This window comes from Apostichopus japonicus, chromosome 22, assembly GCF_037975245.1.
Source record: "Apostichopus japonicus isolate 1M-3 chromosome 22, ASM3797524v1, whole genome shotgun sequence".
In the NCBI taxonomy this organism is placed as follows: domain Eukaryota; kingdom Metazoa; phylum Echinodermata; class Holothuroidea; order Aspidochirotida; family Stichopodidae; genus Apostichopus; species Apostichopus japonicus.
In genome coordinates, this window is record NC_092582.1 from 13061737 (window position 1) to 13086809 (window position 25073).

The 25073-nt window shown below is 35.3% G+C and overlaps 3 protein-coding genes across 6 annotated transcripts in view; 1 reads left to right on the forward strand and 2 right to left on the reverse strand.

Annotated features, from left to right (window-relative positions):
* Positions 1 to 643: 643 nt before the first annotated feature.
* LOC139964210 (cap-specific mRNA (nucleoside-2'-O-)-methyltransferase 2-like) lies at positions 644 to 12184 on the reverse strand. Of its 4 annotated transcripts, none has more exons than XM_071965632.1 (14): positions 12029 to 12184; positions 11035 to 11210; positions 9879 to 10415; positions 9230 to 9427; positions 8821 to 8935; positions 8140 to 8549; positions 6957 to 7091; positions 6523 to 6594; positions 5272 to 5405; positions 4761 to 4899; positions 4011 to 4109; positions 3155 to 3247; positions 2272 to 2362; positions 644 to 1443 (listed from the first exon to the last, which is right to left on the reverse strand). In XM_071965632.1, the coding sequence occupies exons 1-14, from the start codon at positions 12102 to 12104 to the stop codon at positions 1307 to 1309; spliced, it is 2412 nt and encodes an 803-aa protein (XP_071821733.1). In that variant the 5' UTR covers positions 12105 to 12184; the 3' UTR covers positions 644 to 1306. The 4 variants fall into 4 exon arrangements, with proteins under 4 accessions (XP_071821733.1, XP_071821734.1, XP_071821735.1 ...); XM_071965633.1 differs by having other exon boundaries at positions 11960 to 12037; XM_071965634.1 differs by lacking the exon at positions 12029 to 12184 and adding an exon at positions 11908 to 12007.
* On the forward strand, positions 12166 to 21337 carry LOC139964212 (mediator of RNA polymerase II transcription subunit 27-like). Its single transcript, XM_071965638.1, has 8 exons — positions 12166 to 12431; positions 13331 to 13475; positions 13650 to 13777; positions 14646 to 14733; positions 15309 to 15416; positions 16180 to 16221; positions 16675 to 16752; positions 17103 to 21337. Exons 1-8 carry the CDS (start codon positions 12235 to 12237, stop codon positions 17235 to 17237), a joined length of 921 nt encoding a protein of 306 aa, XP_071821739.1. The 5' UTR covers positions 12166 to 12234; the 3' UTR covers positions 17238 to 21337.
* Positions 18580 to 25073, reverse strand: part of LOC139964211 (procollagen galactosyltransferase 2-like) — a 32172-nt gene continuing 25678 nt past the window's right edge. Inside the window, exon 10 of the mRNA XM_071965637.1 lies at positions 18580 to 24543. Within this exon, the coding sequence (XP_071821738.1) occupies positions 24201 to 24543 (343 nt within the window). The 3' untranslated portion in view covers positions 18580 to 24200. The remainder of the gene's footprint in view (positions 24544 to 25073) is intronic.

Genomic DNA, 25073 nt, shown 5'->3' on the forward strand with positions numbered 1-25073 from the left:
AAATGGTATTTTCCTTAAGCAGAATTAATTCTACTCAAGTAGAATAGAGGAGTAGCTATTAAAACATCTGGTCGTTCACCCCCCCCCCCCCCCTAAAAATCCTGGATATCCACACTTCTTGAATATAGGATTTAGCCCTTTTCTTATGTCTACTGTGATCTCGAGAGAAAACGATAGGCTGTGCAATCACAAAGGTTGGTCAACTTACAAAAAATGAATCTTTACTTTTGCCAGTTACAAGTGTTAACATGGTTTTCAGAGTTTGACCCCAATTAACTTTTGACTTCCACAGCAACCAATTGGCTTGTTGTAGGGTATTTGATAAGGTGGATCCACATATCAAGTATACAGTTCATCCAATCTGTATTTGTAGAGTTATGTCTACAAAGTTATTACTTCAGATTTACAGTGTTTAAAAATTTCTCAGAGTTTGACCTCTGTTGAACTCCACAATAGGGTTCTTATACTTTGCTATGAGGGTGGATGTACTGCAAAGTATGAAGTTCACAAAAGCGTCAATTTTTCAGTTTTTGTATTTCCATGGTTTTCAGACAGTGACCTCTGATGACCTGTGACATTTACAGAGGCAATGCATAAAAATAAAGCACAGACTGTAAAATACACGATAAACATTAAAGAAAAGTATGATTTAATCTGATATATTATTTTTTCCATTCTTATCTCACATTGGCTTTTTCTTCTGTGTAAATCAATGTATTAGCTTTATAGATAGGAAACGGTGAGAGATCATGAAATCTCCAAGATATTAAAAGAGGAGTTAACGTTGACCTCCTCCATTGGCTCAACATTTTTTGATAGGTACAGTATATCTGCATCTCTCTTGCTGCGTCTATACATACAACACCACACAGCCACACCCAGAATCCCTTTCCACTCTTGCCACTGGATTTGATAAATCCCATCACGAACTCTGACGATGTATCTTTCAACCAAATGTGACTTGAAAAATACAATCTACTGCATACAATTTGTCTTACTACTGATCATCAGTTTCATAGTGAGCGATAATAGTCCATGAAGGTTTATAGAATTTATTTGACAAGGCAAACTTCCTCTTAGTGTTCAAAATCAATTTGGAAGTCTCTGAACAAAAGCTGAATACTTTTATGAAATTCCAATGTTACATGCATGACAAAACTAAAGTGTTTTAACTAAGTTTGAAGATAAGACTGAAAACAGCTTTGGCATACATTTAGTTGGCAAGTGAGCATAATATTAAGAAATCTCTGAGAAAGAGACCCCCCCTCCACCCCAACACCTCTTCTCCCAAGTCCTTTGAGAAAGTTCAAGCTGTTGCTGCTGCATTTACATGGTGCTCTCCCTCCTTTGAAACATAAGTAAGTTCTGCTTGTATTAAACTGCAAATTTTCTGCATCAAGTGAGAATCATTAAACTTTTCCAGGTCACGTTGAAACTGTGTATCTGAAGATAAAGAAGGAGAAATTAAAATCGTTTCAAGGAATACCGAGCGTTTTATAAAATGATTGATTCCAAATTGAAGTGACTGTTTGAAGTATGTGAATTAATTCCCTATATGGATAGTACAGTGACTGGAGTCAATGACTCAACTGAGTACTGGCAGAGACCAGGCTTGACCTTAAACAATGAAGTGAATTGTTACCACTCTGTGATTGTCATTTGACAAGCTGCTTGATTTTGTACAGCAATAGTTGCTATCGTTGAAAATGATGATAATATTATTGACATGTTCATATTACAGAGAGCTGGGGTAAAGATTTCACTACCTAGGGACTGGAACCCACTTGCTCAGATAGGATACCTGGGGTAAGATTTCCTTTACTTCGGGGTAATTATAGGACAGTGAAATGACTCAACAAAATTGCCAGGTTTTTTCCCCATACAGCAGATAAAATTCAGAGTCATGGAATTGGTAATTCTACGGTGTAATGACTCAGAAATAATATTAATGTATTCTGTAAGAGATCTGATCACTTCCTTAAGGTAGCGTTGTACTATTAAAGTCATGATATAAGTCTCTAAATTTATGAAAGTGAAATGATTCAGCGAAATTGCCAAGTTTTTTCCCCATACAGATAAAATCATGGAAGTGGGAATTCTACGGGTTATGGCTCCGAATTTTCATAAGTAAAATTACTTGTTTCAACTCTGACTTAATGTATCATTTGTTGTTTGATACTAATTTACAGTGTTAACTTTACCATCATACCGAGGTATGAACTACAGGGCTATTGCCACTGGTCTATCATACTTAAAATTAAAGAAAATTACCAAGTAATGTCGTTATTGGCACTGATTCCAAGACATCTTTATTGTCCAACATTTTCAAGTCGATGCATTTCTTCAAAAGTCTCTCGAAAATCTGCACAAGAAAAAAGCATAATTTTGTGGGGAAAATTGTAGGATTCAAAATAATAGACAAGCCCAAATGTGTTAATAAAACCTGGTTGTATTTGCTGCCACCAAAGAGAGTTGCACACAACACAGTTTAGTTCACTACATTATATCATAATACCTAAAGGGAAAATAACCGGTATGGTTGACATAATAACTCTCTAAAACTGCTTTTTTTGTGATTTCAATTTGCCACAATATCAGTTAAAGGGAAGAAAATGTTCCTGAAGACATGAACCCTTACTTCATTCCCCCCCACCCCCCCCCCCCCAAGAAAAACAATTTCCCCAGGAATACTAAATAATGCATAAGCTTGGAACTGAAGCAATGTGAAATGAGAATAAATTTTAAGGGACAGTTTAAACTTTTTCTCATAGATACATCTGATAATTTATTTCAGAATAAAAATAGTTCAACATTGGCGTAACCAACTTGAACATCTTTAAGCTATATTGCAGAGCATTCGATACAATTTGCAGGAAATAATTTAGTGTTCAAATTTTGCATAACAATTTTGAAGGTTCTCAAGTTTTTTCTCATGTCTAATAATATGGTTCCTGCTCTATGTAATTGCACTTGTATACCAATTTTGCCCACTTTGGTAACATTTTGCGATGAGATAACATCAATTATTGTGTGATGCATCGGTTTATTTCTAACTATTTCAATATTTATTTAAATTATGTTTTCTCACTAGTCTATGGATAGAAATGTAAGTTCAGGACTCACATATCAATATAAAAAACATGTAATTTCTCACCTTCTGTACAGAAAGACTCATTTCAAATCCTTCACAATTGACCATAATTGGAAGGCGGAAGGAAGAAGGGTGTTGTGGCAGTTGAAGGGTCACCTAAATGTCATGAAGAGAACAAAAAAAATAAAAATATACTCTATGGATTAAGGTGAACATGGTTGCTCCTATTATATCTTGAATGAGATTGTTGCTGTAAACAAAGAACTAAGCACAAACAAACAAACAATGCAAAGGGGTGAAGATTTTTTTCGACAGGCAAATGAGTTTTAGATACTGGTTTCTATAATTCAAATTAAGGATAAACAATGACAAGCTGTGATAATTATTGCTTGTTAACTTGGAAGCATCAAGAGGAACAGATTGTTATCATTTAACATTTTGATACGATTATGATATAGGTGAGGATCATCGCCAATGGAGGTCATGTGCATTGTAAGAAGAGAAAAATAAGAAAAATTGGTGCAAAAGTAAATAACATCTTCATTAAATGAACCATGAAAAACAGTTCTGAAGAAAAGGAAACTTTTCTGCTAGGGTGTTTTTAACTTGGACTTCGATCTAATGACAATTTCAGCACTTCTACTGCAAGGACTGGGTATTTAGACTAAAGTGAATTAACAGTGGTAATAGAAACTTCAATAGAATGTTGCAGTGGATGACTTTTAAAGTATAATATACTCATGCATATAGTTCAGAACTGGATTAAAAAAACAAACACTGAGCAAGTAAAAGGAAGTTTGAAAACATTGAACTGTATTTGTTGGATGGGTTCATAATAACAATAAAACAATGACAAATTATTCGGAGGAGTTGAAAAGCTCTGTGATGAAGTAAATTAAAGATGAAAATGTTTAAATACCTCTTGAAAGCACATTCTGAGTAAGAACAGAAGTCCAGCGGAGAACCTGGTCAAGAGGCCGGGGAAGAAAAAGACAGCGTTAGCTCCTGGATTGCAGATCTGGAAGGAAAAACATGAAATGTAATGACAACCAGGGACTTAAATAGAAAGAGTATCAGTTATATAGAGTCAAATGTAAGGCCTAGGGGAGAGAGGAGGGGGTGGGGGGCTAAACAAAATATGTATTTCTTATTTATAAAAGCGTGCACATCTTCATCTCTTCTGGGTAACATACTCTCATCAAACAATCTGGTTGAAGTTATAAAATATTCAACATAACATTTCTAGCAAAAGTTGTACTGCAAAGCATTTTAAAAATGTTCGGTGTTGGGAAGAGGAAAATGATGTACAAAGAACAAACTACTTTTGAAATTTCTTTCCAGCAGTTATTTTGAATGTAAAAAACAAAACTAGGATTTCATCCTCAGAGAGAAAATGCATGAAAAACAATCTTTGGCTTCTGATCACTACCACCCCCCCCCCTTCCCTCTGCTGAAGATTTCTGAGGTCATTGACTCTATAAAAATTTCTCTGCCATTTTGCCATTACCAATTAATGTTGCCTACATATGGTGCAAAGATGAACAAAACAACATGATAGATTTAAGATGAACTGTACTCAATTATTGCTGAGATAATGCGAGCAGTGATTAATATTACTGTCATTTTCTCACAGTTGTAAAAAGTTAAATCTTTGCAGTATGAAACCTACATTGCCAGCTATATACAGTGCAGACAGGAACAAATGTTGAGACTGACACTCCCAGACTGAAGCACAACTGGAGGTATCAGTCAAACTGCAGCAGTCTGCTATAATGTAATCTACTTTTACTTCCAATCTTGAAATTAACCTGGAAAAAAAGAAGGAAAAAAAGTACTTTAATAGTTTAAAAATTCTGAGCCAATGTTAAATACCACCAAATTCATTTGTGAAATAATTAAAGCAACTTTGGCAGCAGTTTTATACCAGACCAGCTAACAAGAATGACTGAAACTTAGATGTCAATAGATCAAACTCAGACATCATCCAACATTTTTTCACCAATTGAATATCCATGAGCAAGTATGTGATGACTCCATTCTGTCCTCAACATTGCACTTTCATTGTTGCCACTTTTCATGTTTGTATTAATCACACATCAAGTGCAAATGACAAACACAAATTGGAGACTCTTAGCTTTCTAATTCCACAGATAAAATAATAAATTTCAAGAAAAACTTACCCATCTAGTAGTTCAATGGTTAGAAATTTCTTTGAAAGTTCAGCAGTTTCACAGATATCTAAACTGACTTGCATTGGGCTTCCTTGAACACTTGTGCCGCAGATGATCTTACAAATTGGCCAGCTTGATATGCCCTGCATAAAGGCATAAAATAGTGACAAAGATGTGAGCAAGCTGTTAAGAATGGGAAGAAACAAGGATATCCTAAATGTGACAGACACTAGAATGCAGTCCTTTATTTGTAATGAGAGCTTAGTCAGGAGATGTAAACAGTAACCTTAACTTCTGTCGACTAATATCAAGAGAGATTTTGCTCAACGCAAAGGTTTCTGTCCTCGCTGAGCTCGCCTTAGCACTACTGATGATGATACAACACTTTGCACTGATGTCATAACCGCATTCAGTGGCAAATGTATAATTTTGTTAAATGCTGAGTTCAGGAAGCTAACTTTATCATGCTGCTTGCAACAGAACAAAATAGCCAACCTAATTGTGTGTTCTAAAACAGTTAAAAAGAAAATTATAGGAGGTGGGAATATATCCTTGGTAATAGCCACAATACAACAACTTGACACCAACAGTCTCCTACTCATTGGTGTTAGTTGAAAGAAAGCCAATAAACAGAACAAAACAGATGAATAAGAAAACAGTGAGTATTTGTATGTCAAAAACTGCTATAAAGCTTTACAGCCTCAGGCACTGTGCCAAAGCAGCACTTGGCAACTTGGTGGCATGCACTGATCAGGGCAAATTTATAAGGATTTTCTCTGGTTGCACCTCTGACAACCAAGTCTTACTTGTTGGTCTTCCAAACAGTAAATTTGGTTGTCAGGAAGAATGTGGCAAAATAAAAATTAAAGTCAGACCAATATGTACACTGTAGGAGAGATGTATGTGCAGGTTTGGTGAATAGAACACAAGGTTTGGTGAATACAGAACAACAGCTTTGGGCCAGTAACCCCCCCCCCCCTTCACAGTTGGATCTTAGGCTTAAAACTATATTTGTCTATAATGACAAAGTGACAGAGGGCAATATCAATTTATCCATTTACCTTGTAGGGGGTATTTCATTACAAAGCAATTTGCTGTACATAACTATTCAACAACTACTAAAGCTGAATGTGGTTGTGCGAACAGAAATGCGGTCGTCTTGGACTACCGGACTACTGTAAAGAAAATCAATGCCGTGTGTATAGAAAGACCTTCATCAATACTTGCAGTGACTGAAGATCAAAGCCATAAGATACTCACTTCCACTGGGTCATTCCAGTTCACTGACTTCACAGAAGCTGAGATGGAAGAATCCACTAGACTTTGAAAGACCTGCAATGTTTAATAAGAAACTGCTTTTTTAAAACCATAAATATTAATTATCTTTAAACTCAAGTTTTTACATCATTTCATATTTGAAAGTTTGGAAGTCAAATTGAACAATGCAAAATATAACATTGCTGTTTATTAAAAATCTATCAAGGCTTGGGAGATGCAAACTCACATACATTGCTCAACTTTCAATAATTTATTTTTAAATACATTAAATACATTGCATATTTGGTAATCATAGATACTTCTATTACAAGGGAAGGAGTTTTAGACATAAAGTCGGAGGGAATTGATCATGTAATGTGAGGCTGTATGAACAGTAAACTTGAGCCTAGCACATCAATTTTAATTTCAGAACTCACCGGTGATCTATCGCAAAGCATATTCCAATCCTCCAAAACTGTGAACGAGCAGAAAGCTGACAAAGTAATTGTCTTAAGAGGTTTCCCTGCTATCAATTCAAACTCGTCCAGCTTTTTATCTCTGACTTCAACTCGCTGTATAGAGAAAAAAGAATGAGCACTTAGAAAATGAAACGATGACTAAAATTACACATGCACTGATTTAGTCCACCATGCATAAATATTGCTTATATAGCCATCTCTTACTTACATGTGGTCACATGTACATCATCGTAATTGAAGAAAGGTGATCAAAGAACATGCAATAGTGAAGGTTTTCCATCGGTCAAAGAAAATTCAGAGTTGATGAGAAGATGTATCAATTAATCTTTATATACATGTACAGCTGAAATAATAGCTCATTTAGTTTTCAATATGGAATGATTTAATAACTTTGCAACTCAACACAACTGAAGAAAGGATGCTACAAACATACTGAGTATAGTTGATTTCCAACCAGCAACTTGTATACAAAAGAAGTAAGCAAAATTACTACGCCTTCCAGCTGATGTCCTTTCTGCATACCCCAGCAAAGGAAATGGTTTTAGCATGGATCTACACCACAGTTGGATAAAGTGTTTGGACCACATGTAGCCTGCAAACAAGATTTCTGCAACCCAGGTAGAAATCTTCCAAACCATATTAATAAGACTATTAATAAGACCTACAAAACCCTACCATACCGCAAGGGCAGACATAAAATATATACTGTACTTTCAGAAGTTTGTATATAATTGCAATAGAACATTTCAACATAATAGATAGACAACATGTAGAACTTCTGATATAATTTTGTTCATATAAAATCATGTATCTATATTTGACACAGGAATTGGTACATCCTAAATTATTGCAACAGATGGCTGGGGTCATTGCAACTTTTTACTGGGGCTTGTCAGATAAATTTTGTGCCCAACTCTGATCTAAACCAACCGAATGCTTGGTAGATCAGATGGTAAAATCACACTAGATATCACATTCTGGCAAAGAATTTAATTGTTTGCTCTTGAACAAAATTAAAAAAAATAAGTAAAAACATAAATAAATAAATGTAAATAAATAAATCAGACATAAAAATAAAATATAAAACATATATTAAAAAAAATAGATAATTAGAATAAAAGGAAAAAGAAAGAAATGGTACCTTAATGGCCACTTGAGTCAATCCACCATTTTGTTTAGAAGAACGGTACTCATCTTCCATTCTGTGCACTACTTCCTGGTGAGTCATATTCTTATCTGATTGTCTCTCATGCCATGTTCCTTGCAGCTTCTGTCTGGACATGTTTTTACTCATTTTCATGGCCTTTCCTGGACAGATCCATTCTGCTGTAGGTATCGGCTGACAGGTCTGGTAAAATCTCTCGGCACAGCATCGTTGAATTTCTTTGATTTCTTCCATGGCATAGAAGTCCTGATTTTCATACAGATTCATGTTCTCTTCTATGGTAGACATTTGGTAGTCTTTAAATTTCTCTGAGGCTTTGTACAACTGAGACCAAAATGAAGATGGGATGGAAGAAGGTGGAAGTAATGTTCCATTCAGAGTTGGACCTTGAACAAGGAGAGAGTAAACAAACAGAATATTAAGCTGGTTATCATTGGACCGACAGATGTTACAATCATCATAATCAATCACCACCCATGGGCAAAGTTAACCCCCCCCCTCAAAAAAAGAAATTAAAACTTCCATAATAGAAGCACTTACTGCACACAAGCATGATGTTTATGCTTACCTATAACATTGCACCATTCTTTTGCTTGGATAGTTTGTCTTTCAATGCTTCAAACAAATAAAAAATATGTTTTGTATTCATGATCTTACCATAGTTTTCTTTAAGTTTATCCAACATCTTGGGATCAATCCCTTGGAAACCTAAGCAGACCACGTAGACTTCAGAATTACCGGCCTTACTTGTCACTGGTTTCTTGATCCAAACCTGAATTTTAATATTCAAAAAAATGATCAAGTTTTTAAAAGCAACCTGATGACAGCATTTTCTTCTGCTGTTAATGGTAACATTTACAAAATATCATAAAATTTTGAAAATTCCTATCTTAGAAATATAAAACACTTTGAGGATGTGTTGTTTGCACATAAAGTTTCAGCAATTTTGTAAAGCAATCAGCTTCAGCCACCATAAAATCCTTTTAACGATAATCAAAATTATACAAAGTAGCATATATATGTACAACAAGTATCAATCAGTGTGAAACACTATGTAGCACAATACCTCTTGGAACAAACAACAGAGCAGGTACATCAGGCAGGCAGTGTTAATCTCAAACATAGTAAACATTTTCAGAAGGAATGATCCCCCTTGCTGTAGGATGGTGAGAGCAGCCACGACTTCACAGAAGTGCAGAGAGTGGACCAGAGTCTCCTGCTCTGCTGGATTATCTTGACAATTCACACTGCCGTCAGCTGTAACCTAACGATACAAAAACAAGACTTGTAAACCAGTTCCACACGCCAACAAGATTGGTTGTCGAATTGCAGATAAGTATAACTTGCTTGACATACTTAAAAGAGGTAAAATATTACAATGCAGCTCAAAAATTTTTAAAAATCGATGTTTGTAAGAAGAGTCACACAAATGGTCCATATCATAACCCATGGCCCATGTAACAAGTTGTCGATGGAATGTGTGTACATGAGATTCCGTAATTGGAAAAATGAAAATTTGATTAAACTATTTACCTAATTTAGAGAATTACATTAAGCATTTTCCAAAACAGTAGTTACTGTAGCTCACAATAAGAACAAATTTCATATTGTTTTTGTACAAAAAGGTACATTGCTCACTGACTTCCCACCAAATCCACTGAATTTTCCAACAACACTAAGTTTTACAGAATCATCCTGATAATAGATGGACTTACCAACTGCACGTTTCCAAACTCACTGTGGACTTTCTTTTCCAGTCCTTCCAAATTGGAGAGCTCCATTAAATTGCCAGTATCATCCACCCCAAAGTACCACTTCTCAAATGTCCTTTTAATGAGCCTGTCGTCTAGTATTGCCTTATCACTGGTGTTCCCTTCGTAGTATGGATTGAGGGTGTTAGCCAACCACTTCCATTCACACTTTATCAAGTATCCTTGTTGTTTCAAGTAATGATTTAGGCTAGTAACAAAGGCTCCTGGTGCTTCACAGAAATGGACTGAACAAAATTTGTCCGTCTCTCGTGGTACTATATTAAACTGCTGAAGTATTTCGTGAAATTTAAACCAAGCCTGGGTTTTCAGTTCGTAACCTTGGTGGTTGGACCAGCCAGGAGACAGTATTCTGTTTCCTCTGTGGGTTAAACTTGTATGTTTGTGCCATTCTGAGATGTCCTTATCGCTCAACTGACCTTTGACTTCATTCAGATTGGCCTTAAAATCTTGCAGAGCTGAAATAACTTCATTTGTGAAAGGCTATAAAACAAAGAAACAATAAACTATATTCAATGATGTCAGTCATAATGTGTGTTTTAGAACAATGGACAGAAGACACTGCACTGAATTTATCAGCATTGTTCCACAAATGGAAAGTCACATTTATTCAGTGTAGCCTATATTACTGCATAAATTATGGTAAAGATTATCCTTACAATCCAGTGTATATCCTGGCTGCAAGATTTGAACTGAGCTGAGTGGCAAGATGCTTAAATGTGCAAGTTTGTTAGCAGTTCTAACTTCTCTAACTTGTTAGACTGACATATACACTGTAGCAGAGATTGCTGATGAAAATCATGCGATATATGTATAAATTACTGAAAAGTGAAAATTTTGAAGTTTCCTTTTCACATTTTTTGAAAAACATCAATTTAAATCCAAAAATGAAAGAATCAACATTAATACTTGTCCTGTGCAAAACAATAGATCTTTACAGACAATTTGACTTTCCTTAAGATGCATGCAAAGATCTGTTGGTACTGCAAAGTTATTTAACCTCTTTGATACCATCAATGTATCTGTTCATTTGGTGTGTATTGCAATGGAGTTGCAAAGTACACAAAAGCTCAGCATCAAATCATTTTAATAACTCTATTACCTGTGATGTAGATTTGCTAAAAATTTGGGAAGAATTAGGCAGGCACCAGTCAGGTTCTCTTGTAAAGTGAAACTTCTTTCTAAATAAAGCTTCCACTTTTTGCTCTACTGAACTACTGGAAGATGTTTGTATCTTCCTTTTCTGCTGCTTTCTCCAGGATTGTTTGGAATCCATATCTGAATCAGATAACAGACAAAAACAAAGAAGAAAAGAAAAAATAGCTAAACAACACTTTAAAAAATATACAAATACTCAATGGGTTTTATGCTTGATGCAATCACAGTTTTATCAAAGACCTCAGGACTGGCTTTTATATCTCTTTCAATATCAATATCAGGTACATTTTGATGTGACATGGAAACCAAGAACTCATAGTCATACTTCATAATCCTATGCTATAGCTTATACTTCATATGTCTAGTGGCCTACTTCAAGTCAAATATCAATTATCTCCCACCCCTCCAGAAAAAATAATCATATTAGATTTATAATTCTTTAATAAAGCAGGTAAGTTTGGCATGTGTTCATTTCATATTCTTTCCCTGCATTGCCATTAGTTACTAAGTCTATAGTGCCTTTGATCTTGGCAAAGGACTGTTAAGAAGAGATTAGACATTAAGTTGACAGTAACTTGGGAAACGTAATTCTTAATAGGCTAGTATCCGTTAGGCCTAACGCTAGTCTAGTCAGGGCCTGCCTAGCCACAACTGACTCCTGCGTAATTAGGCCTGTAGGCTACGACCTGACAGTACCACTATGCCACTGTACCAAGGTTTGCATAGGCTAGCCTAACTTTAGGCCCTTTCTAAGTTAGGTAGGCCTAATTGGTTAGAGACTTATTATCAAATTTCAGTAAATGACCGTTTTCCTAACGTTAAAACCTGACGTGAAGAATAATCGCAAATGTTCCTTTATACAAATTCACTTGAAATGTTACGTATATATACTTCATAATAGCATCCATAGCTAAGTTAGGTCTAAAAATTGAACATACCGTTATCATGGTCAGCAGACGACTTTTCGCATGCTAGTGCCAGTGTTGTGAGGGAAGTAGTGAATGAGTGCTGCATTATTGGTTGAATGTACCGCTGACTGTTGTACTAGCTTCAGACTGGCAAGTTGACGTCTAACCATACTTCAAACCCACACAGAGCAGTTTACAGTATTCTGTAGTATAACTTAGCCTAGCTTAGGGTTATCATGGCTGCTGTCACGAAAGAAAATGTTCTCATGATAACGTCTTCAATTGCAGCAATACAGAAGTTACGAACTGGTGTTTCGAAAACTTTTTCTCATCTAAACCAGGGTATCACTGCTTCCAAAGATGAAGGAGAGGCGAAGAAAGGCTTTGTAAAGCAGTTTCAAGAAGATTTGGTCGGTGTCAAAAACAGTTTTGAGTAAGACCGATATTAATACCTTTGCGCATTGTCTTATTAATATTAGCATACAGTAAGGAAGGCCAGGGTATGGAGAATTCAACGGATCAGTAACAAATAAAAGAAACGTTGAATTCATTGTCGGGAGAACTAACAAAAAAAGATAAGGCCTTGACTTATCCTGAAATTTCTATCACACTTGAGCGATCGGAAAAGAACAAACAACTCAATAAAAGTTACCTGCTTATGTTGGCTGCATGGATGGAGAGTATTTAACAAAAATAATTGAGTAGGTTACTCTGACAAGTTTCTGAGTCTGACCCTCTATATCCCTGCGTGAAGTCACAGTGGTGATGGACCATAAATGAGAATAGTTTGATTGATACCTTCGAAGTGAATTTCAGATCAGTGGAGTATTCAGTTCTTTGTGCCATTTTAATTTCTCAAGATAAAATATTTCAAGCTAGGCTAACTGTGGCAGTCTAATTCTTTTTGTTATTCAATGCCATAATGGTTACCTATATCATCAGAAAATTTGATCGAAATCACTCTTTAACTAATATCAAGATAAAAGCTTTCACATAAAAATCAGAAGTCGTGTTGAATTTTTGGCCATCTACAGCAATAAGTCCTATTGGAATTGGATATGAGAATCGTTTTGGTGACATATATTTTTTTTACCTATAAATATACCTATCTTGCTACGTACAGTAGGCCTACCATAACCAAAAGTTTGACAAGTTAGTCCTTTCTGTTACCTAGGCTTAGCTACTGGTCCTTACTTTTCGAAACAAGGTTTAAGCCAGCCTACTCATAGTGCCATTCCAAAAAATTCAAGCTAACTAAATGGTAATTTATGTGAACCTGTTATAGTTTTGCTTAAGCCTCCAATAACTGGCTGATGTGACATTTATTTTCAGTGAGCTGGAGACATCCATTGCCTCTTTACAACCATTAAAAGAGGCAGCCAATATGGGAAACCTTGGTCAAATCAGCTTGGATCCAGTACTAGACAAGACTCCAATATATCCACAGGTGTTACAGACTTACAAGTGGTCTACAAAGGTAAATGTATTTTACATTACAAAGACTTTAACGTGGGGTACAGTTCTCTGAATATTTTGTAATATTATTTTGTTATAATTTACTAGTCTACTTATGACAATATAGTATTGGTATACAAGTGTTACAAAGAAATGTTTTAAATTGTAGTAACTTTTTCTTTGTATTGACATCCAGCTTCGAGAACATGCACAGGCCGCTGACAGTATCCTGAACAGACAAGCACCTAAGAGGACCTATGGACACATCAGTGTACTTTCTAAGAAGAGGAAAACACCGCCATCCAGTCACACCTATAACCCTGTGTAAGTTCCACAATCAAATGTTGCTGTAGTTGACATGTTGCTGTTCTCACTAAAAACCTTTATGCAGACTATGTAATAGTGTAAAGTCAAACCAGATGTCAAATTTCTTTATGAGATATTTTGCTCACTTTGGATGTCCCTTCAAGGTAAATGTGCCACTTTTAATGGTATAACCAGTGGCATGATGTGTGGGAGAGATGAGGGAGGGGGGAGGGAGGGAGGTGGTGCTTAAGATATTTCACTCTCTTTGGATGTCTCTTCATAGGTAATTGTATCACTTGTGTAACCAGTTCCAGGATGCAAAGGGGGGGGTGGGGGGTTAGGAGGTGGTGTGTGAGGCTAAGGGGTCTAATGGCAGATATCAAGATGGTGCAAATGAACAAATTTAATAAGTGACAGGAACTGATTTCCCTACATTGCCCCTTGAAAGCGCCTTGCAATCTTTTACACAGGCAGTGCTTCCGTCCATCCTGTACCCTCCCCACCAATGATACAGTTCACTAACTAAAGTGTCCATGCTAGTAAAAGCAATTACAAAAGTAGGAGGGGAGAGGAGAGGAAGTATTTTGGGTGACAATTTTTATTCATCAACAAGTTTTCATTTCTGTGATAAAATATTTCAAAATGCTAACCAAACTCAAAAGGCTGCTTGATCATGTCAATTCTGTATGATTTTTTCCACATGTAATTTAACTCCAGACACCATAAAGACAATGCTGAAGATGCTAGTAGTCATTAAAATGATTATTTCTTAAGAAAGAGTTTACTTTGCAGCTCCCATGATAACAGGCCAATACTTTGCTTGTGTTTCGCTGTAACAACATAGCTAAAATATTATAAACTTATTCTATTTATTTCTTTCATACAGACATGTTGACAAGTTTTTTGACACATGGCAGAAGAATTACACAAGTGTAGAGGTGAAAAGAGTTCAACAGTCACCTAATGTTTTTCAGGTTTGAAACAAACACTTTCATTATAACCTAAGAATGGCAAGTAAATAGGTTTTGCTTTTGGGATTATGAGCATTAACAGAAGATAGAAAAATGAAGTGTGGTCAGATAAACTCACAACACAATTCTTTTTGCTGAAATTTTCCAATTTAAATTGTTCAAGTTTTATCTTGTAATGTTTTATAGAATTACAGTATGAAGTTCTTTGACCTGCCATGTCAAATTTTCAAATATCCAATGTGTGCCATGCACCTTTTAAAATTTCATAATTCATTTATGGTATGGTAAATACAGGGATTAACTGTTACCTATTATTTCATCTACAAAAATGCTGTTCAGTTATTCCTTGCTTTCCTGTTCTCAAGACCAGTACTAGTGATGAACCACATAAGGCTGTACTAATATTACAAAATAAGAAAATCTTGGCCACTGGAGATTCTTTCTGAGTTCCCACAATTTCTTAAAGTTTCTTTAAGTTTCTTCGAGTAGTTAGAGAACTATTTTTAAGTATCAATCCTTAAGCTTAAGCTAAAAAAGTAGTGTACGAATGCATTCATGTTCTTTATTTATCTCAACAGGTTACTTTAGGAAGAACTTTACAGGTGGTCTTGGTACTTCAAAGTTTTATTATCGAACGAGTGATCGTTCGAGCCCACCATGAAGTCATATTACAGGTTGATGGCACCGTGAGTACTGGTGTTGTTATTACACACATCTCATCTCTGTAATAGGCTATGGCAATATTTATATTAGGTTTATCCTCAGCATAGGCAGATCAACCAATCTATTTATAAATTATGCCCAAGCTAAAATGTTTGTGGAAAATGTTCTTATTCCAACACTATACCATAGCAAGCTTTTTAAGGTAAAATGCATAAAGGTAAATTTCATTTGGTAATGGGAGTATCAGGACGTTTACTCATCATGTTGTTAGAGCCATGGCTGGCTAAACAAATTACCAATCTAAAGTAACCTTCCACAAGTATTGAAACCATAATTCTATGTTGAAACAGGTGTAACTTATTTTAAAGCTTTTCACTTATAAATGTCAGGCCCGTAGCCAGAGTAATTGATATGGAGTACATCAATACAGGATAGAGGGGTCTAAGGGAATGGGGTGTCCCCATCCCCTTTGAGAAAAGTTTGCTTATCTCAGGGGGCTTAGATGCCAACTTGTTCACTCTTTTCCATCTTTTACCCACAGCTGTATTCCATTTTTCTGTTTGTATACAACGTTACTTTTTTTTATTGAGCTATAAATTTTGAAAAATAATGAAAAATTTTGGGGGGCGCCTGTCCCCCCTCAATGTCCCCCGTAGCTATGTGCCTGGTAAATAATCATTCTTGCAGTTTTAAACTGTTTGTTAGTCTTAAAAAGAATTGAATTTGACTGTTTGACAGCTCACCATTGTGCTGGTTGTTATTTACTTTTCCTTTTCTTTTGTTTAGTTGGACCTTTGGACACAATCAAAGTATGCTGTCTTCAGAAAGGTAGGTATTAATTATATACAAATCAGAAAAACAAGTAATGAATTGAAAGTAAGAAGTGCATACATTTATAGCTTTAAACCAGTCAAGGTCAAATGATGCTTCCCTTTTCTTTTTTCTCTAACACAAAACCAAATTTCTCTTGAAGTCCTTTCCCTGTTGCCAGATGGATTGTATAAGATAAAACCAATATGTGATCCACTGTTAGGCCAGTGTCCTCATTTCTGTTATGATTTTGGAGGAATAAAGTAACAGCTTATGTTCTTAGGTAGTGTAGCTCTCCTTGAAGGGTTAATTTTTTTACCATAATGAAGACCCCAAACCAATTCTCAGCCAGTGTGGAACCTTAGAGTGTGTTTCAAGACTTCTCATCCAAACTTATTATGCCAGAGATTTTCACCATAAAAATGTATTGATCAACCCCAAATTTCATATTTTAAAATTTTTCCTTCATAGATAACAGACCATGCAACCTCTGCTATGCTTAATTTTCATTTTATGACCATGCCAGAATTATCAGTCAAGTCATTTATGGTAAGTAACTGTCGAATTATTAGCCATCTTATCCACTAGAGAGCCTGTGTAAGAGAATGTGTAAACGTAAGTTGGCCTGAGGTTTCGATCTTCATGCAGGATCTTCATTTAGCATCTGGAGGAAGATCCTGCTAGGATGGAAATGTCAGGCCAACTTACTTTTACACAGTCATAACTTCAGTTAGAACTTCAGTAATAACTTCAGTTTTATTTAAAACTTCAGTTTCATTTATAACTTAGTTTCAGTTTAACGTTAGTTATAACTTCATTTTCAGTTGTGGCTCAACAGTAATAACAACACTTAAAAGTTATAACTTCTAACAGTTTATAGTTTCTTCTCCTCCTTCTAGTTGTGGCTCAACAGTTATTTAAGACTATTCACAATGCCTTGTAAGAAGTGTGGCAGAATTCTTAAAGGAAACATGCCTCCCACATGGAGGGACTTTGTTACTCTCTCAGCACTCCATGAGAGCTGTCGGCAATGAGTCTCTTAATTAGTCTCTAATGTGGAGTATACCTGGAGGAATCAAAAGCCACTGCTTGGAATCTGTTACCGGTTATCTGGAGGGATCAAGGCATTGCCTGGCATCGTGACCAAAGGAAGCCGAGTTTGCCAGAGACACTTGTTGCAGATTTTACAGGCAACTGTTGTAACAAGTCCTAATTTAAGTAATGTCTTTCTCGGAACCATTGGAGTGCTATATTTTATGGAGTTGACTTCACTCTTAAGTATGTACCAGAAGAAAAGGCAAGGCAAAGCTTGGTGGTATTGTGGCTGAAGGCAGCAAAAGTTGGTTGAAACTTTAGAAAAAGACACTTGTTGGATAATTTTACAGCCGTTATTACTACAAGTCCTGTCAGTTTTGTACCTCTTTAAGAGTAGTACTATTTTAGTGCTGCAGACACAGATCTGTAGTGTGTAGGAGTCCAAGCTGTTGCTTAGAATTGTGACAATAATGAAAGACTGATCCTTTGAAGAAAGTAAGCCTGCACTCTGCAGAGCACCTGTCATTATTCTTATAGGCAGTTTTCTAATGAGCAATTCCCAAATCTCATTGACTGCCTTTGGTGTCCTTTGGGTGTCCCCAATGACAGTTGTGTCAATTACTATCGGAGTGTAGGGTCACCCTACACTCCGATAGTAATTGACACATAGGGTATGTGTATGAGCTTCCTTGTCTACCAAGTACACACATTGATATAGTTTTAACATCGGGACAACAATTCCTGAAATACTAAACTCATGTCTCTCTTGGCACTGTATTCTGCTGACCTTAAATCTGTGACTTATATCATGACATGCTGCTTGTAGTTTTAGACCAATCTTAAATTACTACTAGGATCGAGGCTTATTGTTTTTAGACTTGCACAGTAAATCATAAATCTCAGATGTCTTAATGTGCAACAACTAATGTCCCTTTGAGGTTATAACTTCCATTTTTTTAAATTCCTTTAAAGTACAACCGCCTTCTACAGATTTTGTATCACTTGAAAGGAAGTCTAGTTTCTCTGAAGAAGGATCCACAAACTTTCTTACAAATCAGTTCTGAAAGTTATTATTTGTGGTGGCAATGTGTGTCTCTATCTGCCATGGTTTTCCTGATTTTATTAATCATTTTTTGAATTCACTGAAAAGTGAATTTTATATAGTGTTGTATTGTAAGAATGGCAGCAACTATCCTTGTCCATGGAGGGGGGGGGGTTAAGGGACATAGGCTTCATAAAGGATAATTTTCAAGATGTAAACATGTATATAATGTAAATATTTTATAACTGGAAGAATTTTCTTGACATCAACAGGAAATAAATAAGAAAATGTTATAAAAATTTGTGCTTTCTTTGTTCTCTATTTGCTTATTTCAGGGCAAGTAAACAAAACCAAGTACCCAAGTTCAAAACAACTTCGTCCTATAAATATGATATTAAAAAAAAAGGTTAGGAAAGGCAATTCTCTGTAGTATCCTTTCCCTAACCACACATATGTAAATTTATCTCTTTTGAAAATGGTATATTTAAATGAGTTCATCATGATTTCTACTGGACCAACCAATGATCTATTTCCCCACCAGAGATATATCCATAAGTAACATACTTCTAAGTGGAGGATATATCTGGAGGAAAAGGAATCATTGAAAGTGCACTTTCTACAGGTAATATCCTTACAATTAAGCCTTAACTGTGATAATATAAGGAGACTTTACTCTGTATCATGGTATGAATATTCATAGTCACCATCATTTACTATTCATTAATATGTGCCATATGCTAATATATGCATCATTAATATATGCTAAACTACTCTATTTCATGGGTGATGGCAAGATGAACTGCATATTTATATATACATTTATATAAATATATCTTTACAGAGAAATACAGTTACGACCCATTAGCAACAGACTCTTTAATAATATCAGGAGTTATAATGCAAAAAAGCTTGAAAATTGCAAGTTTTGGTCAATGTTAAAGAGATTCCATTGCTTTGTTACTGCATTAGAACACCACAGAGTAATTCTAAGCAATTTAATATCTTTCAAGGCACTTAAAGAATGATGTACAGACCAACTCTTGGAACACAATATATTAAATGAGCACAGATTGTTATTGGATACTGTAACATAACATCACTGTGTTCACTAATATGAATAAAAGGAGAACTTGATGGTTGACATGGACTGAAATCTGACTCCCCCCCCCCCCTCCCTGACCCTGTCAAATATATATCAAATAAGGGAAATCTTCCTGTCTTATTCGAGTTTTTAGCCTTGTGCAAGCAATTTTTCCAGCCAATAGGTAAATGTGGTAAGTATTACATTATAATAGACAACTGTTATACTGTACTTCCTCTATAATGAAAACTATTTGCCATGTTTTTGCTATTACAACAGAATAAAAATTTGGTTTACTGCCAAGTCTGTTGAAAATTTGGATGTAAAAACATGGTAGGGTGTTATTGAAAACATTGGGTAGAAACTTATTACAGGCATGATAAGATGGTATAAAAAAATATATAGAATGTTAATTATATAGTGTAGTAAGCACCTCATACTGACAAGGTCGGACTTGGAAACAAATTTAAGAATTTTATAATACGTCAAATTCAAAGTTAATACTGCAGATAGAGTAGCAACTTCTTTACTACAAACCTAAAAGGCATTAAGAAATTGTGCAGTTAATTAGAATAAAAGCATACAAAAATATATAAATATACTACCATGTTAATACCACAAATGGGAGGATTTGAGGAAAGCAAAGGAGGAGCGGTGGGGATGAGGAGTTGACACTATATGAATGAATTCTGCAACATGTTAATTATTTTATGGTATAAAATGGTACGTGGTATTATAAATTACTCCCAAATGAAAATACAATGTAAACAAAATTCACTACAGGGTGCATTCATATATATACATCAACTGGTGCCAGATAAGGGCCTCAATTGATAGGTGTCAGTGGCCCCTTCAGTGGTTAAAACTAGTGGCAAAAATATGATGTTGCCCCTCTTTCAATTGCTAGTGGATGCATAGACAAAATAAAAGATGCAATAATTTGAAAAGTCTTGTTTTAAGTTATCTAAAGTAGTACATGTTCCTGGTTTATTCAGACACATATCATAGAATAAACACTTTACATGAACATCTTGCTCAAAGTCATACACGTTGCAAAGAAATACTCAAATTATATTCATCGAAACTGCTGGAATACTAAGAACAAATTTGCTTGTTTGGAAAGCATCGGTTAAACGGGTAAGTACGTGGTTGCGATGAAAGGATGAAGTACATCATACACAGGCCAAATTGTGTACATCTTTGATGAATTGCATTTGAATCTACGGAGGGTTTGGATTGGTCAGTTTCCAATCTTGGAAATGGATCTACACTCCCTGATGCCAGACAGCCCCAAAGTCAATCAAAATTTCAATCTGAAAAATATGATTCGGGATGGCATAAATTTTTGGTAGGTTTGTTCTGAATCCATTAAATATGGCAGGTAAAAATACATCAGTTATATATCAGTTACTCAGTTACTGTGTAATTGAACTCCCAGTTAAATCAGTTTCATGGGATGCAAATGTGCTGATAGTAGTTCATGTAGTTAAAATTGTAAATACCATCTTCTAGGTTACTTTATAGACCAGCTACAAACAAGAAGCATTTCCAGAGAGGGATACTTTTACTCAAGTAAACATTAATTATATACTCTGTCCACTTAACCTTGAACCAAAGCAGAGCGTAAGAAATCCCGTCTCAAAGTTGAGGGTTGTTCCATTGATATATGCATAACCAATGGATCATATTCAATTATGGTAAAAGACTAGTGACATTAAAAATTCAATCTGTAGAAGGGTTATAAGAATAAAAAAATATCAATGAAATGGGTCTTTTTTTAAGTTTTTTTGTTGGATATACAGCAAAAATTGGTGGGAAAACAATATAAAAATTAGAACAACAGATATCAAATGATAACATTATGTAGTGATATGAAAACTTTTACATTATGTTTAAGCAACCACCATTCGATAACCTGCAAATATATACACTGTTAGAGCACCCTGAACCTTAGACCTAAATATAAGCACACAGAATTTTTTTTTAAATATACTACCACATATGAAATTTCCTTCAACTGTTTACTGTTTTCTGGTCAGCTTATGATTTATTTCTAATCATAACTGAATACTACATTTTTGCAATGATAAGGGGGAAAGTTTAATGTCGGTTATACTTATGTGAGAGGATATATAGTTTCGATATGGATAATATTCCAATTTTTATTGATATATTCCAAATTTGAGTTAAAATGTTGAATTGGCAGCCACCCGACGTGTAAGTTGTAATACATAAGCCCTTGTGGGGTTCTCCCACATTTGTGGTGGCATAAGCGTCGTAAAAATAACTGCTGATTATTATTATTATTATTTATATTAAAGTGCAGTTAGTAGAGAGGAGGAGGGGGTGGCATTCACCCTTATTCAACCTAACACACACAAGAAATGGTAACTAGCACAATCTTGCAATAAAAACCTAATTATGGCTGAATAGAAATAATTCATAGTCTAAACTTGCATTGGAATGCACCATTTGACATATTAACATTAACCCAGATTCCCCCGCCCGCCCCCCCCCCCCCTTCATGGAAAGCCCACTACAACAGTATCAGGGTCGACATTCCCTCCTTTCTAAAATGCCGGATCTGCCACAGGTTAGTGTAATGACACAGGAATGACCAGGAAGCCATCAACACTTCCATCCTCATTAGAAGTGTTATACACTCTGTTACTACAGCTATATGTAAAGACAGGCAACAATCTTGTACTTTGTAATCTTACTGATGCCTTTACACAAGGGGTACCATAGAGGCGGCCGACAGGACAAATCCTGCACGTTACTCAATCTAGGTATATAGTCAAATTTTGATTCTGTCTGGGTCCTTTGCTCCAATCAATGATTTTTCTCTAGCCCTCTTTAAACAATTTGATTGAGAACCCCTGCTTTATACCTTCTGGGAAAAAATCCTGGAAAAATCACAACTTTTTTTAATGCAAAAAGTTACTTTCACTGCAACAAACTCACTATCATAGAATAAAACAAGACACAGAGCGAGTAAAAGCAACGTTACTTAAAGCTGACTTCAAAAGTACTTTTCTTTGTAAAATTGCATAGCTATAAAATGAACATTAACATGTAATTCTGCAATGCACTCATACGTCTGGTGGGGCTATTGTGTAATGCAATTACATAACTATGGGAATGTTTGGATTACGAAAAATAAGCTAACCAATCCCATCTGTTTTATCCATTTCTTTTTTTTTAAGGTGCAGTTTGATTGGCCATTTACATCTTATCTTGCCGTAAATGGTAAGGTACTTATTAACGTTCAAAATTGTTACTTATTACAAAACTATAATAACAAGGCACAACTGTGAATCTTTGATTTAATTTTTTTTCTATGTCGTAATGGTCATGTTAAATGTAATGATGGCACTCCATGAAAAATTTGCTGGAGCAGATCCTTGTGATACACTGAAGTGGGGATTCTGTTGGTTTAGAATCATAATCCAAACTGTGACATTACCTTTAGGTACCTTACACTTGAATTTTAATTCCAAAATAATTAACAAAAATTATAAATTTCACATGATGGTAAGAATGCATTATGCTGGTCTGTGAAATACTTCCACTCCCCCCCCCCACCCTCCCACCAGAAGCCTTTGGCAACCATTATGGCAATGACATCCTTCTTGATTGTTTCAAATTTTCCTTTGTTTATTATTTTTCGTCTTAATTTTTGTTAATCAAATCACGATTATGGTCACAACAATTAAGTAGCTAGCCTGGAATGATATAATTTCAAAATGGGCAAATTAATTACAATAAGTTTAATCACATGTAGAACTAAGTACTTTGTGTGTCAACTAACAAAACAAGACTGACATCATTCTTGATTGTTTCAAGTTTTTATTTGTAAATTGTTTTTTCATCTTAATTTTTGTTAACCTAATCATGATTATGGTCACATTAATTAAGTAGCTAGCCTGGAATGATATCATTTCAAAATGTGCAAATTAATTAAACTAATTTTAATCACATGTAGAACTAAGTACTTTGTGCGTAAACTAACAAAACAAGACTGACATCCTTCTTGATTATTTCAAGTTTTCCTTTGTTAATTGTTTTTTCATCTTGATTTTTGTTAATCTAATCATGATTATTGTCACATTAATTAAGTAGCTAGCCTGGAATGATATCATTTCAAAATGGGCAAAATAATTACAATAATTTTAATCACACATGTAGAATTAAGTACTTTGTGTGTAAACTAACAAAAGCAAGTATATATTAAAAAGTTTAAAGGTTGGTGCTTTTTCGAGTAAAGATTTGCATATTTAAGAGAAATGCTTCTCACAGAACTGAATAATCATACTGTAGTTCTTGATTTTTTAATTATGGTCAAAGAATGAACTTTGAAAGGCAATAACTCTATATGAAAATAAGGCTAGTTCGATAACTGGGAAATCAAGTTACCGCTGCTTCTGCCATTATTGATGCACAAACAGCTACACTTATTAAAGACCTTTGATTAAATAAATGGAAAATACGCATGAAACATTTTTAGATTATTTTTTTGTAAGAAAAGCTTTCAAGCTTCTTTCAAGCAGGTGGCAACTCCACATAGCACTCCAAAACAGTATGACTTTACTGAATGTAATAGAAGCTTAACTGTCTACAATAGCCTCGGAAATTTCACCTCTTATAAAAGGAGCATGTCGTAAAAAAAGTTCTATTAAGAGAAACTAGGTCACCCTCTTCGCTTAGAAAATTTGGAAAACTTGTATTAGTTTTTTGTTTGCAAATGCCCGTTACCATGTTGATCTACAACAGAAATATCCTTTAGAAACTGTGAGGTGAAGAGAAGGGTGTGGAATGCTCATCAGTTCGAGACCTTTGTCATAACTCTGTATGGTCTACGCTCTCCTTGACGGAATCTTCCTTTCCCTCAACGCTGGGAACGTTGCGTAATTCTTTTTCCTCCTTAATCGTCGACTGTGAGTTTGTACCGTTCGAGATCACCTTGTCCTCTCCGTCCTTCTTTTCCAGGGCTTCTCCGTCTTTCGTTGTTTCGGCGGATTCGCCGGTGGGCGTGTCGTCCAGGGCCTCCTCCCAGATACCGGAGGTCTCCGTATCGCTGATGTAATTGGGTTCTCCCGTGTAGTGGGTCGGAAACACAAAGAGGGGATTCACAGAGTACGTCACCAAGTCTCGAGGCCCAAAATATTTCGACCATTCTTCCCTGTTGAATGTGAAAGAAGAAAAAAAAGTGTGTTAAATATTGAGTGCTTCTCTGACAAGGTGAAAACACTGACATCTAACACCAACCACATAATTAAGGATAAGTTTGATAGAGATATGTTTTGTAAATTGTAAACTGAGAACTCTTATTTCAGTTATGTCTGAAAATAAATCATATTTATGGGTCTCTCTGGAAAGTTTGTAAACCAGTACACAAAGTCCAGAATCTTTTTCACTGTTAGAAATATGTTGATTCAGAATTAAGCATAAATTAAATTGAAACTATTTAGTTATTAGTAAAAATTCAGAAAGTTGGCACCCGAACTTCAAATTACTGCAAAAATTGCCATTCTGTTAACTATAGCTCTTGGAACAAAATGAGCAGGTTTGGCAAACATATTGCATATGACTATAACAAAACGGAAGGAACTGTATTGGACAGTTTTTGAATGGCCTTGTTTATATTCAGAGTAAGAATAGAACATATAAATAAAGCAATAAAAAACTAAATAAAAACAATGCAAACACATT

What these genes read in the sequence shown, in the direction of transcription:
- LOC139964210 (XM_071965632.1), bottom strand. Translation starts at nt 12,104, where the DNA reads ATGCAGCACTCATTCACTACTTCCCTCACAACACTGGCACTAGCATGC. An exon ending in TTAGCAAATCTACATCACAG is followed by an intron (nt 10,416 to 11,034) that starts GTAATAGAGTTA and finishes TTTGTTTTATAG; the next exon opens with CCTTTCACAAATGAAGTTAT. An exon ending in ACTGGAATGACCCAGTGGAA is followed by an intron (nt 5,406 to 6,522) that starts GTGAGTATCTTA and finishes GCCTTTATGCAG; the next exon opens with GGCATATCAAGCTGGCCAAT.
- LOC139964212 (XM_071965638.1), top strand. Translation starts at nt 12,235, where the DNA reads ATGGCTGCTGTCACGAAAGAAAATGTTCTCATGATAACGTCTTCAATT. An exon ending in CTTACAAGTGGTCTACAAAG is followed by an intron (nt 13,476 to 13,649) that starts GTAAATGTATTT and finishes ATTGACATCCAG; the next exon opens with CTTCGAGAACATGCACAGGC. An exon ending in AGTCACCTAATGTTTTTCAG is followed by an intron (nt 14,734 to 15,308) that starts GTTTGAAACAAA and finishes TTATCTCAACAG; the next exon opens with GTTACTTTAGGAAGAACTTT.